At 38.7% G+C, this 17,745-nt stretch overlaps 1 protein-coding gene across 3 annotated transcripts in view; it reads left to right on the forward strand.

The window, feature by feature from the left end:
* The first annotated feature begins 8,766 nt into the window (after positions 1-8,766).
* The window catches only part of LOC116427769 (EGFR adapter protein), a 211,405-nt gene continuing 202,426 nt past the window's right edge, over positions 8,767-17,745 (forward strand). The window contains exons 1-2 of one of the 3 annotated variants that reach the window (XM_031978508.2): positions 8,767-8,941; positions 11,078-11,527. In XM_031978508.2, the coding sequence (XP_031834368.1) occupies positions 11,489-11,527 (39 nt within the window). In that variant the 5' untranslated portion in view covers positions 8,767-8,941; positions 11,078-11,488. Of the gene's footprint in view, positions 8,942-10,714; positions 11,528-17,745 lie in introns of those variants that run through there. The other 2 variants (XM_031978509.2, XM_031978507.2) reach the window with 2 other exon arrangements.

Here is a 17,745-nt window from a genome sequence, read left to right on the forward strand (position 1 = left end):
TCTATTATTTTCTCTCTATTTGTACATCAGATTATACATTATGATATAACGTTTTCTCATTTTTATTCAATTTACAAATGGCACTCAAAGGGTTAATTATATATACAATCGATTATCGAAAGACCGACCGATCAAATTTACTCGATATATATTGTCCTGAACATTATTAAGTAATAATTCTAATTTTTATAGTAAAAGTATTTATAAAAGTATTTACGTTTGTGAATTAATGAAAAATGTATTGTCATGAAATTCTATTGAATAAATACTATTTCCATCGTTCAAATGTACGCGCCTTGGACTGTTGCCGCTGTCGTATGGCACACTCGTAGCGAAAATGAAGTATACGGCTAATCTGATTCCTGCTAACAAGCCTAAAATCTTGTAATATCGGTAACGTCGAGTTCGACACCGAAATGATAGAGTGGTCCTGAGGATCTCCAAAGCTCTAGACAAAAATTCTCATAAGCTGTAACGTTTGTACGTATCTTAACTTTATACTTCTGGTCATGTGACAAAAATTAAAAAATTGACATTCCAAAAATTTGTATGTTCAGCGTATTCTATCTCTCATTGGTAAACTCTGTCTTTTTTTTTATAAAATTGGTGTTTTAGATCGAATGTTATGTCTTATAAAATGTCCAGTCAATCCTACCTGTTGTCGATACCGTAATGTTAATTTTTTTTTCATACCGACGAGGGGTAGAGTAGACAACATGTAACTACCGACGATACTGGGTCACCGACGTGTCTCGTATTGTTGAAAGTATGATGTCTGGATTCAGATGTCGGACCCTGTATTTGTTCAAACATTTAAGTTCAGAAGTAATCTATATTTAAGTAAAACATAATTTAAATATCGTTACTTACATACTTAGTAATAGCATTTTTTAAATGTATTTAGAACAACTCTCATTAAATTACACCACTGAATTTAAATAATTGACAACTGAAAATAAAAATTGCCAGTGGATTTTAATTTTTTATTAAAATTATAAACTTTTTCATCATCATTTTATTTCTATGACTATTTTTTAACAATAACGACAACTTTTCTGTGATTTAATGAGATATTGCTTGGAAAATATTGATAATACTATTATTTAACGTTTTTGCAAAATATCATAGATATTCTAGATGTAAAATTTTTACGTTTTAATGGCTTCGATCACACACCTATATACGTACATTACGTATCATTCCACTGAGAATTTAAGAAGCAATAATTTCCAATCATTATTCGTGAAATATTAGACAAATGATCTTTCGCTATTCTATTAGAATTCAACTGATAAATAATAAATTCAATTCCTTCAATTCCAAAGTAATATAAAACGATGCAATACATTATAACAATTTATAACAATATAAAATAGTATAAAAACTGCATAATTTTTTAACATAACCTTCATATTAATAAAATAATAATTAAAAAGTGTACTGTTTTATACAATATGGATAAGAGTGTATAAAACTCTCGTATTTCTTAAGGTACGAAATGACAAAGGACGAGATCAGGGGATCACCTCTTCTCAGCTTCAATTCCTCATTAATGGATTGCATTCTTCGATGACTCAGAGGATCGGACTCCGCGGTTACAGATACGTGTAGTACGTAGCCAGAAGATAGCAAGCTGATTTTATTTAAGGAAGACAGGTCTTTCTTCTCGTAGGACTTGTTCCCTGTTCAAGCGTTACGTGATGTTACTGTAAGAGCCTACCCTCGGTCAAAAACTACGTGCATGTGAATTCCAAGAGGACTGACCTTTCGTACCCTTTTACGTACTTCAGGATGAGGTAACTGTACGTGATTTTTATTTGTATCATGTTCACAATGGATTTCCTGTGTACCCATCCTTCTTGAACGGAACGTGTACGCGTATTCATCTTGAAAGCTGAATTCTCGTTTCGTAGCCACTACTTCATTTTATGCGGCTAGATCCTTTCCCTCATTTTGATGAGAATTTTATATTCGTCGACAGATGGACGGACAACACCATCGCAGTTTTATTAATTTTCTCTTCGATTCCTACTGAAATATTTTGTTCGCGTGAGTGGAATAAAACTTTACTTAAAACATCACTTGCAAAAGTAATCATAGAGTAAGAATCATAAACTTCTTACATGATATTCTGTTATTAATTCTCTGCACTTGAGGGGCGACTCTTTCACCACTTGACCCAACACAGCAAGATTATAAAATATAAAATTCAATATTAAATTCCGTGTAACGCATCAACATGTGAAACATTCAAATAAAATAGTTCTGTCCCTTAATTTTTGGCAGATTGCTGTTCGTGTTAGTTGCAGAGGATATCATCGGTTTCATCGGGGCGAAATGTATATTTATGAGTTAAATTTTCATTCATTTGCGAAAATTTTATGCTGTTTGGTGGGTGAATTATTTTTGTTCACATCCGACGACGTGTATCGATGTCCGGATTAAAATTTGTTCTTCAGAAGGCACGGATTAATAAAGTAATCTCGACTGAACGTCCCGCGACTATGCATTAACGACATGTCTATCCGTCTCGGTTACTAATCGTACAGGTATTCGTATCGAGGATATCGCTCTGTATTATCTGATTTTTAATCTACAGACAGCGGCGGGCGGGATCACCGCGATCGTGAAATCCAACTCGTAAACCTTGGTAACTCTTCCACGGAATGCCGGGTATAAGAAAGTATCCGAGAAATTCAATGATATTCACCTAGAGAAGAAACTCGTTTCCGTGGGCGGAATATGAATGAAATGTCAAGGATGATCCAGGGAAAAAGATCTTTAAAGTCTTTCTGTATCCCGTCTAGGATTTCATTGAAACAGAATTGAATGAATTGACAGGCCATTGTGTACAGCGGACTATAATTCAACGTCCGTGGAATGTAGAAAAATTCGAGCCCCCCTTTCTTTCAGTCGCAAGAAACTTATCCAACAGTATTCCCCTTTTTCCACACTAAATTCACAAGACATTATCATCGTTACATCAATTGCCAATCACATTTGAAATCTAATGTAATCGAGAAAGTTGTTCGCGATGAAATTTCACACACAATCCGGTATTATTAAAATCCAACGCCGCAGGAATGTGAAAAAATTCGAATCCATCTTCGTTTATGAGAGGCTTCCCTCGCGCTTTCGCGTGTTCCGGAAATAATTTATTACGAATGTTACTGAGTTATTCCATTAAATTCAGTAATATACCGGACAAAAAGTTTCATTCGAGACAAATCATTTTCATACGCCCAGCATTATTAAAACGAACAAAACTCCGAGTGTCTCAGCAGCATTTTTATTCTACCTCAGGATTCTTCGAAAGAGGGTCCTAAACGAAAGAAGCTACCGTATAAGAATCGTTCCACCGAGCGGACACAAGGTAACCTTATTGTAGGTTTTGTTCGTTATCATCAGCTTCCTTCCTGCCGGTCCGGTCAAGCATTAGTCGCCCGGGCATTCGCGATTCATTTCTCCGAAAGCACCTCCAATTAGTTGTCCGCATGCCGTAACCATAATTCCTGCCTCATATTCTCCATTTATCCAGTTTCGCGAGCTTTCGTACCAGCTGTGTGTACTTGAAGAAAAAAAAATTGAGAGATGAACGTTACCAAAAAGAGCTCGTTGGTACACCAGAAGGAGTAGCAGGTCTGGATCAACGGGGAAAAAAAGAAAGGGGGAGGAGAAAAACGAGGAAAAAAAGGGGAAAAACGACGCCGAACGTCCTTTCTTCCAATGCATAAGCGTGCCTTGGTACAGGTATTAACCTCTCCCTTCCATTTCTCTCTCTCTCTCTGTCTCTCTTTCTCTTGCTTTCTTGCTCTTTCGTTGCCCTTTCCGTCTCTCTTCGTCCAGCTTCTCTCCGTCTCTCTCTCTCTCTCCCCCACACGTGTGCACTCTGGCTATAGTCATCGGATTCTCTTTTAGGCACCGTGTTAAGACTGCCAGATGAAAGTATATAACCGGTTCGCAGCTGCAGCCAGACTGGAGACTGGGCATCGCCCGGCAACAAACACCACACACCATGACACATCTTCAGGTACACATCATGGCGCCAGGGGCGGATTCACCTTTTCAGTTACATACGGACCCGTGCGCGCCACGAAACTTTAATCCCGTCGACCTCACCGATGAATCGGTTGAACCTTGCAGAGATATGGGATCGTTTATCGTGATATGCGACCTCCTTCGTTGAATCTCTCGCAGCGTCCTTAATATACACCGTCCTTAAGACTTCTGTTCACCCATTTAGCGACAAATAACTGGACGCGCGAGATTAATAAACGCACCCGTCCTTTTTCCCCTTTTTTCTTTTTGTTTTTGTTCTCAATTGATACCTTCGCCCGTTTCTATCTTGCGATGCTGCGACGTTGAGCTTCGACGTTGTGGGAATATTTTTAGTCTGTACATGTTTTGTTTACTGGGCATTGCGGTGAAAATGTTTGAGGAGGATATTTATGGTTTTCATCGGAGTGTTATATCTGAGAATATTGTAGTTGCGTTTATATTTATTCATTTGTCGATAGATTTTGTGGAGTTCGACGTTTAGTCAAATGTTTGTTGAGTTGAACTTTATTCCAATTTATTTGTTTTGTAACAGGTAGCTGGTCTCATCTCTTAAGCTGATGCTCTACGGTTCTAATCTAATAAATAAATCGTAATTATAAAAAGTACATCTGAATATTAATGTTCAAAATAAGTTAAAACGGTGCAGCAGTAGTTGAAGAATAACTGAAACGATCGTATTTCCTAATAGTTATGGAAATGGTAAAAATTGAAGTTATTTTAAAGATTAGCATTCTCCAGTAGGATTGAGTAATACTGTAGGTTGTCCGGCTGATGCTGCTTTATGATAAAATTACGAAGCGGAAAGTTATTTCGATTGGTTTCTGCGTCGGCAGATTTTATTATACTTTCTCTTTCCGTTCTTTTGTGAAAGAGCGCAGGCTCAACTACTTAATCTTACGAAGCAATTCGTAGAAAGTAAACTTTGTGATTTTCTGATCCACGTGATGCAAAACAGAGACGAATTAAGAGAAACCAGGAACCTGTTTGTTGAATTTCATCGCACGAGCTCACAATGATACAAATTTTCTTATTCCACGATACACGCCGACTTCGGTTAGATTGTTACGGTATTACGTATCCCGTTTCACGTGTTTCGACATCACGTAAAATACGTCTATTCTAAACCTTTAACCCTTGCGTAAAATCGCGCTTTAGTTCAATTGATGTAAACTGTAGAATATATGCATTTATTAAATTCAATTTAAATTCCCCGCTTTATCCGTGAAATTCATTCTGACCTGGAATTAATACCGAACATCTATTACTTTTTAGTATCATAGAGACTTGTCAGAAATTACATGTAACTACTTCTTACATATTTTAATGCGGCTATAAGTTGCCACAGTTTATTAATTTTGTATTCGTTTTAATTTATTACCTTACAATGTCGACGCAGACTCGCGTCGAAGATTTCGCGTTCAGTTTAACGAATATAAATTTATTCGGTTCACATAGATTACAAAAGTAACTCATTTTTCATTAAGAATATATAAATCTCCCAGTAAATTTCGCATTACAGTAAACATATAATTTCATTTTCTGACGGGGAATAATTAACATTAAACTGCAAACTTCAACAAACCAAAATTACATGGCACGGAGTTATGATAGTCCCATAAAAATACTATAAACGAAGGAGAAAAGACTATTCACGATTGCAATTACACGAACATAACACGAAGGTTAAACTGTAATACATACTCCGTGGCTGCCCACGAAAATTGCCATTTTTATAGGTAAACATCACGAACATTTAATTAAATAAAACTTGATATCTTCTAATGATAGCTTTCGTACCCAAGGAATACCTCAAAATCGTATTAAACTCCAACTGAACCCGTTCAACTTTGTATCTTACCGTTTTCCGAAGCGTTTTACAAGTCGCCAATGCACAAAAATCCGGCAACGCGAAAAAACAGAACTCTCCCTCATCGTTCATAACTATAAAACTATCGTACTGCATTTCCGTGGCGGGGCCATCAAAATCACAATATCTCACGCATCATCCTGGCAACGGGCAGAAAACGGCATGCACGGCCGCGGTTAGGAAAGAGGGAGACGGAGAGCTAAATTACTATTATTTAAAAGAGCTGCTAATTAGCGGTGCCCTCGGGGCGAATGCTAACTGATCGATTATTCGCGGCCACCAAAGGGGTGGCAGAATCGCGGGGAACCTGGAACAAACAAAAAAGAAAAGAAGAAAGTGAAAAAGTTTCGCCGAAGGATTTGCGGGGCAGCGAGAAGAGAGAAAAGAAAAGAGAAAGAAAGAGGGAAAGTGTGTGTGTGTGTGTGTGTGTGTGTGTGAGGGAGAGGGAAGAAGAGAGAAAGAGAGCGAGTCCATCAGCTGAACTTCACGGACGCACCCGTTGTGAGAGAGCTCGGCTCGCGATAAACATGTACAACGTTGTAAGCGATGAAGGACACGAGAATGCACGGTGGTTATCATCGACACATTAACATGCTCGCTTACGGAGATAATGATGCGCGGTGGTTCTCGGCTCCTTATGTTTAATGGTCGGCGTGGACTGAACGAGCTTGATCCACAATGAAGAGGCGGAATGTGAAGTCCGACCGAACGTTATATCAACATCCATGGAACAGGCGAATAATCATTTTTCTCTGTCCCGAAGGCAATGGACGTTGGAATTTCGCGAGCTTTATGTAAATCGATGGAAATTGGAAGGCACTTATGGAAAAATCGAGGAGTTTCCTGGTCGAGGAAGAGACGGTGGAACTTACTCTTCGATGAAGTTCGCTCGTTTACGTAGACGGCGGCGAGATGCGTTACTGAATAAAGTCTGCGGGAATAGGGATTTGAAAAATTCTGAATGGAGATTTAATGTTCTTTTTAACTTGCCAGACGGTTTTTGGAAATCTCCGGAGCACGGAATTTAAATAATACGTGTAGGTTTAATTTGCATTAAGATTTGTAGTTTGTTTATATTTGCTATCGTACTGTGCAAGAACTACGTCAAGTTGGAATAAATTATTTCTTCATAGAATTAATGTAAGATTATTTTTTTAATAACTAATTAAAATGGAGAAGGTTTATATGCCAACGGAGTATGGTCATAGGAAATAAAGGATAACATATAACTGATTAAGTAGAGCAATGACACAGTGGAGTCTTTATTTATGTGTGCAAAAACCATGTAAATTTTGATATTAAGACTTCATATATTTTATTTGGTGTTCAATAAAATAGAAAAATTTATATGAATATTTGTATTTTTATGAATATATTATTAACATTCTTTCACAGGTTGAACCGTGAGCAAAGTAGGAAGATGCACAGAGTCCATGAATGGATGGAACACCATCTGTTTTCCAGCTGAAGCGCACAGAAAAGTGGTCCAAGTGTCAAATTACTCTTCGGCAAATTTACTTACCCCAATAGCATTTACATTTCCATTTTCTGAACCGCTCTTCTCATCTTGTGAATCATGTATCGATTATCGAGCAGTGCTAATACATCGTTGAGCGATGTTGAATGCAGCAATCAAATTATTTTTACGTTCTTCATAGCAGTACCTTTTCCAAGCCATGCAATTTATTGCTGCTACATCACGTTGCTGAGCAGTGTTGAAGAAAGACATGTCCAATCCATTAAAATTCCCCAAGGAATTTCTGAAGGTTGTTGACAGCTATTGAAACGTTCTGTCGTTGCTCCAATTGCAATCGTCGCAACAAATCTAGAAGCCACACTTAAACGAAATTTCATCTCACCAGAAAATTACAAACTACAACACTCTCAAATTTCCTAGCTTCAAAAAGTAGCGAACAATAGTACAAAATTCGGAATGAACAAAAAACATTCAAATATTCGCAAAACAAGCAAAAACCTAGTAACTCCAGAACAATGATTCCAAAACCATTCAAACAAACACGTTCCTCCTATTATTAAAAAAAAGTCACCTATCCCAAATCAATTCCACTCGACCAACCCAAAAACCATCACACGGCTAAAGAAAATGAAAACAAAACTACAAATAACAAATCGATGTTCACAAACCTCCGAATGCTTTTCAGGAATACACGCAGACCTCGCTTCCATCAGCCGCTGCAACAAGAGAGGGACGAGAAGAAGGAACCACGCACGGCCAGGCAGCACGGTGCGCGAAAGAAAAGTTGGAAGAGGTGAGGAGGTAGTGTCGCCCAGGTGCCCTCCCAGCCTTAGCCGAACTCGCCTCCACCTCCTCCGTCCGGGGGCCCCGGCTCTCCTCGTCCATTCTCTCTCCAGGGCACGCTCCTCTGGCTGTTTCTTGCTCGCTAGGCCCCGTTCCCTCTCAGTCCGTCTTTCTCCATCTCGCGGGCTCCTTCCTAACCTCCGGGGCCGCTCTCGGGTCTTTTCCTCTTATCCGTGCCATTGGTCATTAGCGATTGCCGTCCACCGTATCATCAGGGGCCCCGGCAGTAATGGGACCTCTTACGACCCGGCGGGCCCCAGTCGTTCGTCGCGCGTCCTCCCCGCGTGCTGCTCGGCTCGTGGACCTCCTCCGTGGTCGTCCTCCCTATCACGTGATTTAGCGGATTACGGTTTAATCGGTCCACCCCGTCGCCGACCGTTTGTCCGGATCCGCGTGGCTGATAAACCGAGCGCGCGGAAGAACAGCCAGTACGGCTCGTGCCCGAAACGTTCCGGTGCGCCGATCCGGCGAAACCCGCGCGCCGGGGATCGGATTCATCGGGATTCGATCTGGTGCTACGAGTTTTTCTGCCACGGCCCCGTTTCTCGGGTGACTCCGACAGTGTCCCGTGAGTGATCAGGTAGCGAGCACACGACGGTCCAACGGTGGCTTCTTACGTCCGGCTTGGTGTCGAGTTGATGGAAATCGTCGTGCCCGGCGACTTTCTTGCCCGGAACGCCAGTGGTGTGTAGGTGGTGCGTAGTTCCCTCGGCGAGCATTCTGGATTTCTTCGATACTGTCGTGTTACGTGCACCGATGTGATTTTTGCGCGTCAATCGTCGCCGGCTATCGGAATTCGATCGAGACGTCGGTCGTTTTCATTTTCGGGGGACACGGGGGATTGTCGACGGTGCGAGAGTCGTAGGCTTTTTTCTGCTTGCGGGAAGATAATGCGTCTCGCGATGTGGGATCGACAGGAACAGCGACGCGCGGTTCGGTTTCGGTGATTTTGATCACGCGCGGGAGGAGGTTTTCGAAGAGTACTGTGGAGAGGAAGAGGAGCGAGCGAATTAATGTCGAACGTAAACGCTCGCGAGAAGTCCCCGCGAGACGTTTCTCGCCGGTTTTTTAAATCAATCAATTCATCCCGCGTCCTGTCGAGCCGGTCGTATTATCCTGCGAGGCGGCCCCGGTTCTTTAATTTGCATAAACGTCTTAGGCACGCCCGTGCTTCACTTATTTCTAGCTTGTTAACAAGATTATTGAACAACGTCGAACGACAACCTGTTTTTCTCGTTAACGAAATCACTCACGCACGCTAATTGATTGAATCGTCGATGGTGTGATAGGGACACCTGTCCTGTTGGAAATTTCATCGGTGTCGATTCAACGATATATACGTTTTCTTTTCTTCTCTCTCCCTCTTTCTCTTTTTCTCTCTTTCTCTCTCTTTCTCTCTCTCTCTCTCTGTTCCCCACCTCCCTCTCACTTTTTCGCTCCCACCCTCACTATCTTTTTCTCCTTATCTCTCTCTTTTCCTCTTCCTATCTCCTTCTCTGTTTCTTTTTTGGAGTTCTTTCTCATTGTTTTGTCGAGAGTTTGTCGGTAGTGTGCGAAGTTGCAGTGTCTGGTGGAAGTCTCGAATTTTTCCGGTAGGAATTATGATGATTTGAAATCGTTTTATGTTCTCTGATAATGAACTCTTCACGGGGATGACATTCCAGTCGCACGTGTCACGGTGATTTAACGACGGTTGACCCAGAAAGGAGATAGCTGTACAGTTGACTGACTTCTCGGTACAGACGGACGTGATGATGAACACTCGACCTTGAGCCGCGAACAATTCAACGAGTTTGAAAGTATTCTTCGCTTTCCATCGTTCTGGCGTCGCTCGAGTGTTTTCGATTCGAAATTGTTGAGGCTACGGCGATCGACTAGGTTCGGATGTAAATTTTTTATTATCAAATGCATGCAATTTTACTCGATATACAATATTCGGGACAGGAAATTCTAATTTTTGCTATGTTGTGATTAGTATAACTCTCTTACGATCCTGTTCGTTCAAAGAATTTAAATATTGAGAATAAATACATATTATGAAATCAGCTAACAATTTGATAAATGTAATTATACAAAAATTTATAAAAATTTGTACATATGATAATATCCAAAAATGGCATTCAATATGTTTCAAATTATCATGTTTCCTTAATTCCCTTTAATTGTAATTTGATAATATAAATGTACCATCGAATTAAATTTGTATATTAATGTTCAACTACTTTTCGTATTATTTACCGAATACGAAACGTTCGAGTATGAATTCACCATTTTAAATATTTCGTGACATTGAATCAGATTATACGTTTGTACCGGATTTCATAGAAATTCTTGAATTGCAAACACGTGTCCGTTGCGTGTCACTGTTTCAAAAGTGTTTTGTATTACTCGGTATAATAGAATGGAAATAAATCCCTCCCCGCGTCTGCCTTCACGTGGTTAATGTTATTGTCGCGTCGAATTTACGATTCGTTGTGCGGTCCCCCGATACCTCGGTGTTTCCTTCTCTAGTGTAGACCGACGATCTTTAAGTAACAATCATTACGGCGTGTCGCTACATCTGCATTTAAATTGTTTAAAACCTATACATAGAATTATTCAAATTAAACGTCCGACGGCGTCGAATTAAATCGGGGAGAAGAATAAATTAAACATTAAATAACTTGTCACACATTCTTTATTCGAAAGAAATGTTTCGGTCTCGTTGAACGTATCGCGTCAATAATAACAAAGCTTATTCGCGTTACTTGTTCCAACTGTTAGCTGCGAAGATTTTCTCTACTAATCAATATGTTTAAATAAAATATTGTTCTTCAACTTTGAATTTTCAGTGAATGGAACAGTTTTTAAAGGACAGGAAACTCTTTGTTTTTTATTGGAGATAGTGTATTGATGAAGTTCTGGTGGCAGTAATATAATCGATTTCTCAAAGGAACAGCATTTAGTTGACAAAAATTGAATTTTCTTCAGCTAATCGTTTGGAGAAGGAAGTGCAAATGTGAAAGAAAAATTTTTGAGATATATTCACTGCACATGTACAGTGAAATGAACAGTGGAAAATGTTTTAAACAACGACGAAAGCAACGTGCTGACCTGGAACATCGATGAGATGATAGAGTGTCATGCAACGTGTCTCTTAAAACCTGTGAAACGTGCAATCTGTTTGTGATTAACGTGGCCATCGGTTTTGTGACAAATATTGGAAACAGTGACGACCAGATGGGAAGTGATGTCTACCTATTATGGCAGAACCGTTCTCGAAGAGATTCGTCACAGCTAAGGTAAGATTGATCTCCGTTCTTCCTTCCAATTACTAAGTTATCAACTTAATATATCTTGCAATGAGCTGCATGTTTTAAAAGAATTTTACTGAAATATTCACGTTGACATTACTGTACAAGACAGCGATCAGTTTGCTAATATAAACATAACAAATTAGAGTAAAACATAACAAAGTATATAATATAATAAATCATCTCACACACGATCAAATGGAATCTCAAACAGAATATTTAATTTCTAATTAATTTTAATTATTCAGAAAAGAATACAGAGAATGAAGCTTCATTTAGAGATCGATTCTCTCGAATGTTTAAAATCGTGTTAATACATTCGACATAATCGAAGCATTTCGATCATCCAGAGGCAGTAGCATCGAAGAACAATTTTTTACTGAAGCGTACCAGTTAAAAAATATCGTGAAGATCTGGCATTGACGTATGTTAAGCTTTTAGCTGTCCACGGTTATACGTCCGAGGCCTTTTAAGTGCAGATCCCAAAGAGTATGTAATTTTCATGTACGATTCCCTTCTTCGTCTCTTGGCTCCTCCGCTCCATCCTTTTTTCTTTTTCCGAATAGTCCGAGCGAAACGATCAAGTACGCGCACGCGAGCGCATGATCGTGAATTTACGCTCAAGTTTACGCATTTGTACGAAAGGGGCCGCGCGTGTGTGACCGGCGAGTTGAATGGGTCGGTGCACCGGAGGTCTCCTTTCTTTCAAATACTTTGCTCCTTTCGAACAATCGCTTCTCTCAGCACACTAATTTATAATGCATTATAATTACTACTTTATACCACGAGTTTACGTCCGTTAATGAAAAATTATTGTATATCTGTTTTGTTTTCTTATATTCTCATTAAATCGATAGTCTTCATTTTTTTCGAATATTTTGCACTTTTCAAATAACCGCTTCTTTTAGCATACCAATTTATAATGTGTTGTAATTACTATTTTATTTCTCGAGTTTAAGTCCGTTAATGAAAAATTATTGTATTTTTGTTCTCTTTTCCTTTTTGTATTTTCATTATATTTTAATGAGTATTATTTTCCGCGAAATCTAAATAAATAAATACTTTCATCTTCCGATTTTCGGTATCAAAAGGGGAATAAACCTGTGGATTAACGTAATTGCTAATTTTCTACGCCACCCATGCTCTTTTTTCGTCTCGTTCTGCTTTTTTCACGATTGCCCCTATATCTTCGTCGGATAATCTATAATTCACATTGAGCCTGGAAATTGGAGAATTGCAAAATACTTCAGTCAAAGAATTCACGTAGATTTTGCCTCAATAATATTTCATGGGACAAGTTTCCATTTGAGATTAAGTGGAGGCTTAAATGTTACTCGGCGAAAGGAGGATTTAATTATTTAGATGCGACGGAATGACATTTCTGTGACTATGATTCATAGAAACATAAATTCTCGATGGTAGAATTTGAGTCTATTGCTATAAAAAAACCTTCAGAATTAATATCGAATTGTACTTTGGTAAACTTATTATTTCTTAAAACACACAATTTTAGTCAATTGGCAATACTACTCTCTGTACAATTAACATGATTACCTGTATGAATACTTTGATTTCATTTATTATAACTATTTACCGATAATTCATTCTGACAAGTTTGTATACTAATCATTTTAGATGATTCGAAATATTTCAACAAAGTTAACAACATCCTATGTTATTTATGAATAATCTACATTATTTTCATGAAAAAAGAAATCCCTGGAAAATATTAAAAATTCGAACCAGTTTGTGCAAAGTTGATGTAATGTCCGTCAGTAAGAAAGTGTCTGAAGGAACAAGTTTGTTGAATACCTCCGATACCGTTTGACGCGTTATAGCGGCCATTAAAATGTTTCACCGTTTCTTGATACATTATCGCGCCGAAGCCAAAGACCTTGACTTCGACTTCAACTTCCTCGTGCACTTCATGAAGGCACTTCGCCCACGCAGCATGCTCGACACATGGACAGACACTTCGTGTATGCAGACGAACCGCCAATCGAGTTCTTTACGTCCACATTTCGGGTTCAAAATATCTCTCGTTCCAGCATGCGTGCCGTGGAGATTAACGTCGAAGTTTTTCTCTTTGCATGCAAGTTGATTTTCTCTTTGCATACACTTCAATCTTCGAGCATGTAGATTTCATATATACTTTTTAACGTAAATGCTCGCTGGAAAATTGGAGATCGTTCAATTTGTTGAAATATGATTTTTGAAGATTATTAAACCTTAATTGGCGACGTGGATTTTGACATATATCGATTTTTTCTTATTCAAAATCACAATTTCATAATTTTCGTCGGATAAAATTGTTTAAAGTAATTTCGTAAATGTATGGAAGCAACTGGCACCACTAAAATTTTGTGAAACAATTTCTAATTTTATCTGTAATTTATTATAATTATTATATTCTATTTGTTTGATTAAATTTTGCAATCCTTGTATTTGGTATTTCCAAATACATTAAATTATGTATATGTTGTACATTCAGTTATATTTCCAAACGTAGATGAAATTAATTTTGCACGTTTGTATTTGGTATCTCCCAATAGATTACATTATGTATACGTTATGCATTAAATTATATTTCCAAACATAAATGAAATCAATTTTGCAACTTAGTATTTAATATGTTACCATACATTTTGTACTTGTTATTGAAAATAAATTTAGCTTACTTTCAATTGCACCATGAATTATGGTTGACTACGTGATAAAAGCTTTTCAGGAGTGCCATTACTTTGCAATAATGTTGCAAAACATGTTCGTGCGCGAAAGCTACTCAATGTATTTAAGTTTAATTTACACTCATCCCATAAATATTGTTTATAAATTCTCGATGGGAATCGACAGTTGCGATGCTTATTCACGAATTCACGCGAAAATTTTTACAAAATGGAGCATATTTCATTCTGTTCGTGTGAACGCATGTGTGTGTGCGCGCGCGCGCGCGTGTGTCGACGAGCAACCGATTCTGTCTTTTTTCGGAACATAAAAATTCTTACGCCGCAACATCTACGCTTCGTTTCTCGACTTCAAAGAACGCGTGTACTGTAAATCTTGCCGCACCGCCGCAGCAGGGAATGTAATTGATTTCTCTGTACATGACTGCTAAATGAGAATAGATGCTCGATGGACATGCCACGGCTATTACGCGATTCGATCTTTCCCAACTTTCGTACGAACATTGAAGAATTCAATTTCATTCTCGACTGGGCGTTCGAGCTTCGACTTTCGTTCGCGATTTTCGTTTGCCTAACGGTAACTGCGTTTAGAATTCTTTGTTAGAATATGAACCATTAAAAAGCAGAATTTTTCAATTATCGTAAATAGAATGCCTCGTAAGCACCGTTCAGGTTTAAATTTAATAACAAGCTTTAAGCATAGCGGCGTGGAACACGGAAAAATGCGAAAGCAAGGAAAATTTTAATGAATATCGTATTAATGTTCGCATAAATATTAGTAAGCATATAAAGATGAAGTTTATGTTCTATAATACATTGAACAATTTGAATGAAATTCATAATATGCACTGCAATATTTTCAGCAGACGAAAATATTCGTTATCAGATTTGCTTTTGTATTTTTTATTCGAATAGTTCAGTAAACCACGTTTATTTCTTTAATTACTTATTCATTTATGATTATAATTACATCCCTTACATGCCTCTCACTGTACGGACTGTTTTATAAGCGTAATTATCATTCCTTATTGTTTTTTATTTGATACATTCAACACTTTTTTATAAAGTAACGATCCATTCTTGTTGCTTAAAAATGTTCGATTGAAGAAGACTATATCTCTCGAAGCTGAGCGTACAGTGCGCATTTGAAAATCACTCCAGTATGGTTAGATTTATATGTGTAATAAATATGAATCGAATAAAAATATATAATTGATTATGAAGGAAATGGGCTACGAAGAAAGCTTCCTGTTCCCACTTAACTTCTCAATATGAATTCCCTATCGTTCCAGATCGATCTTTAATCTCCATCGTAATCGCAGATAAAGCACAGTTAAAAATAATCCGTGTTGCCGACGTTCCTTTCCACATTCCGCGTCGTAGCTCCAAACTGCATTCCTCGGACGTGCTTGAGCACTCGAGACCGAAGACCAATTAATTTCTTTCTGCGCTATTCAGACGACTCGAGATGCTTCCAATAAACTAATTTTACGGGGTCCGGTGTATGCGTCCGTCTAGTTTCTTTTGAGTCACCAGATCTAGAAGCGAAAATCCCTCATTAACGGATGTCACAGCGCGTGTACATTTTAAATAGATCTTTATGATTATTGAATAAATTATTTTTATTCGAGAATCTTTGGGCCACAGTGATGTATGTATTCTTCAAAGAATTAACAATATTCCTGTGTTCAGACAGAACTGAATATTATTGTTAGGATTTAATATGTTTCTACGATAAATGGGTATAGTTCTAAAATCTAATTTATGACTTGAACTTGATTACTTTCTTCTCCAAATTATTGCATGATTAATAGCTTCAACGTTTTATGTTATGACATTTCTATAGTTTCGAGTATTAGAGCAATATCTCTCGATCGAGAGGTAAAGTGAACAAATATTTTTCGTTTTCCAATGATTGCAGGTGCTAAGTAGGATTGTGCAGTATGAAAATATTTCGTAACGGAGAATTTTTGTTCGTATACTTAAAATGTATCGGTACGAAACCGTTATTGACAATGAAAATATGTTTCAACGAGGAACGTCACATTCTGATGGTAATCTACTGAGCCAATTTGCCGAACGTTTATCATCATTTCCACTATTGTTGCGTTTATATTCTTGCTGAGAAGTATTCGACCATTATTCCAGTAATTCCCGACATACGGAAGGCACATTGTTCTTGTACAATGTCCGCGTAATTTGACACTCCTCGATGAGCATCATTGAGAATAAAGGCTGGTCTCGAACCGTTCCACTATTTCAGTTACGCAAATGTTCTTTTTCTCTTATTGCCTTTTCCTATTGTTCAAGCGGAGGCAATTTTTAATTTTTACTACATTTTCCTTCGGACTACCGTTGTACGATTAATGTCCAGCCACGTTGTTGAGATTTAACATAAAATTGCTATAACTCGATGTACTTTAACCAATGTTCCGATGAATTAATACGCTTCTATTAATCATCACAATGCAATGATAAATAATTTTTATACGAGTTCATTTTAGAGAAACTAAGCTTCTAAATGAGGCGAAATTATTTACCAATATTTTTACTTAATTCATTCAATCCATTTATATGACAATTTATTTACGACACATTTTATAAGAAATAATATCCTAACTAAACTAAAAACGAATCTTCTACCAATCACAAGTACCTAACATCTTATAATCAGTGAATCGATAAAGCTCGCCACCCTTTCTCCTTTTACTAAAACAAAACCTTTGCCTCGGCATTCTCCTGGAACCCCAAACAAACGAAACCAGATACACAACAACATTAAACGAAATCTCAATCTTCAACAACCCAGACCATCCACAAATCAGCTCAACCAAAGCCAATCAATACATTATCAAAACCAAACGAAACAAAAATCCACCCATAAAACATTCATAAACGATGGCATCCAACGCAGCTGCGAAAGTATTCCTCAAGTCGTGATCAAGATACGTCGACGTCTTCATTTTCGTCGAAACGAACGGGCGTAGACGGATCCCTCTTCATTGAGAAGCTTTTCGTATTTCAGCGGGTATCGAACGCGCTCGCCGGTGACAGAGGTGGGAGTAAAAGGGCCCGAGCGGTCAGGAAAGTAGGATGATTGAGGGGACGCGTGGTGGGAGTCGCGAGTGGGCCCGACGGGGACGACCTTGCTGTATGCGTGTGACGCGAGCGAGAAAGTGGGAAGGAGACAGAGCGAGCAGGAGAGAGACAGAGCTAGCGGTTGTCTGGGGACGCACGCGGAACGCGCGGAGTCTCCGTGCGCGGACCCCTCGACTCTGTCCCCATAGTACTCGGCCCTCTGCGAGAGCGCCGGTTAGGTTCGCCTCGCAGTGTCTTATTACACACGCTGCAGCACTTACCGCACACCAGACGAGTGCATGCACACGCGTGCTCCATCGCGAGATAACGTGGGTTCCTCGGGGAACGCGACGCGACGCGTTCACCGGTCCCCTCGTGAACGCCCGTATTTCCGCGATGCGCGAACGCGTTCCCCGATGCGCGAACGCGATTTTCCGGATGCAT

Source organism: Nomia melanderi, chromosome 9 (assembly GCF_051020985.1).
Source record: "Nomia melanderi isolate GNS246 chromosome 9, iyNomMela1, whole genome shotgun sequence".
Taxonomy (NCBI): Eukaryota; Metazoa; Arthropoda; class Insecta; order Hymenoptera; family Halictidae; genus Nomia; species Nomia melanderi.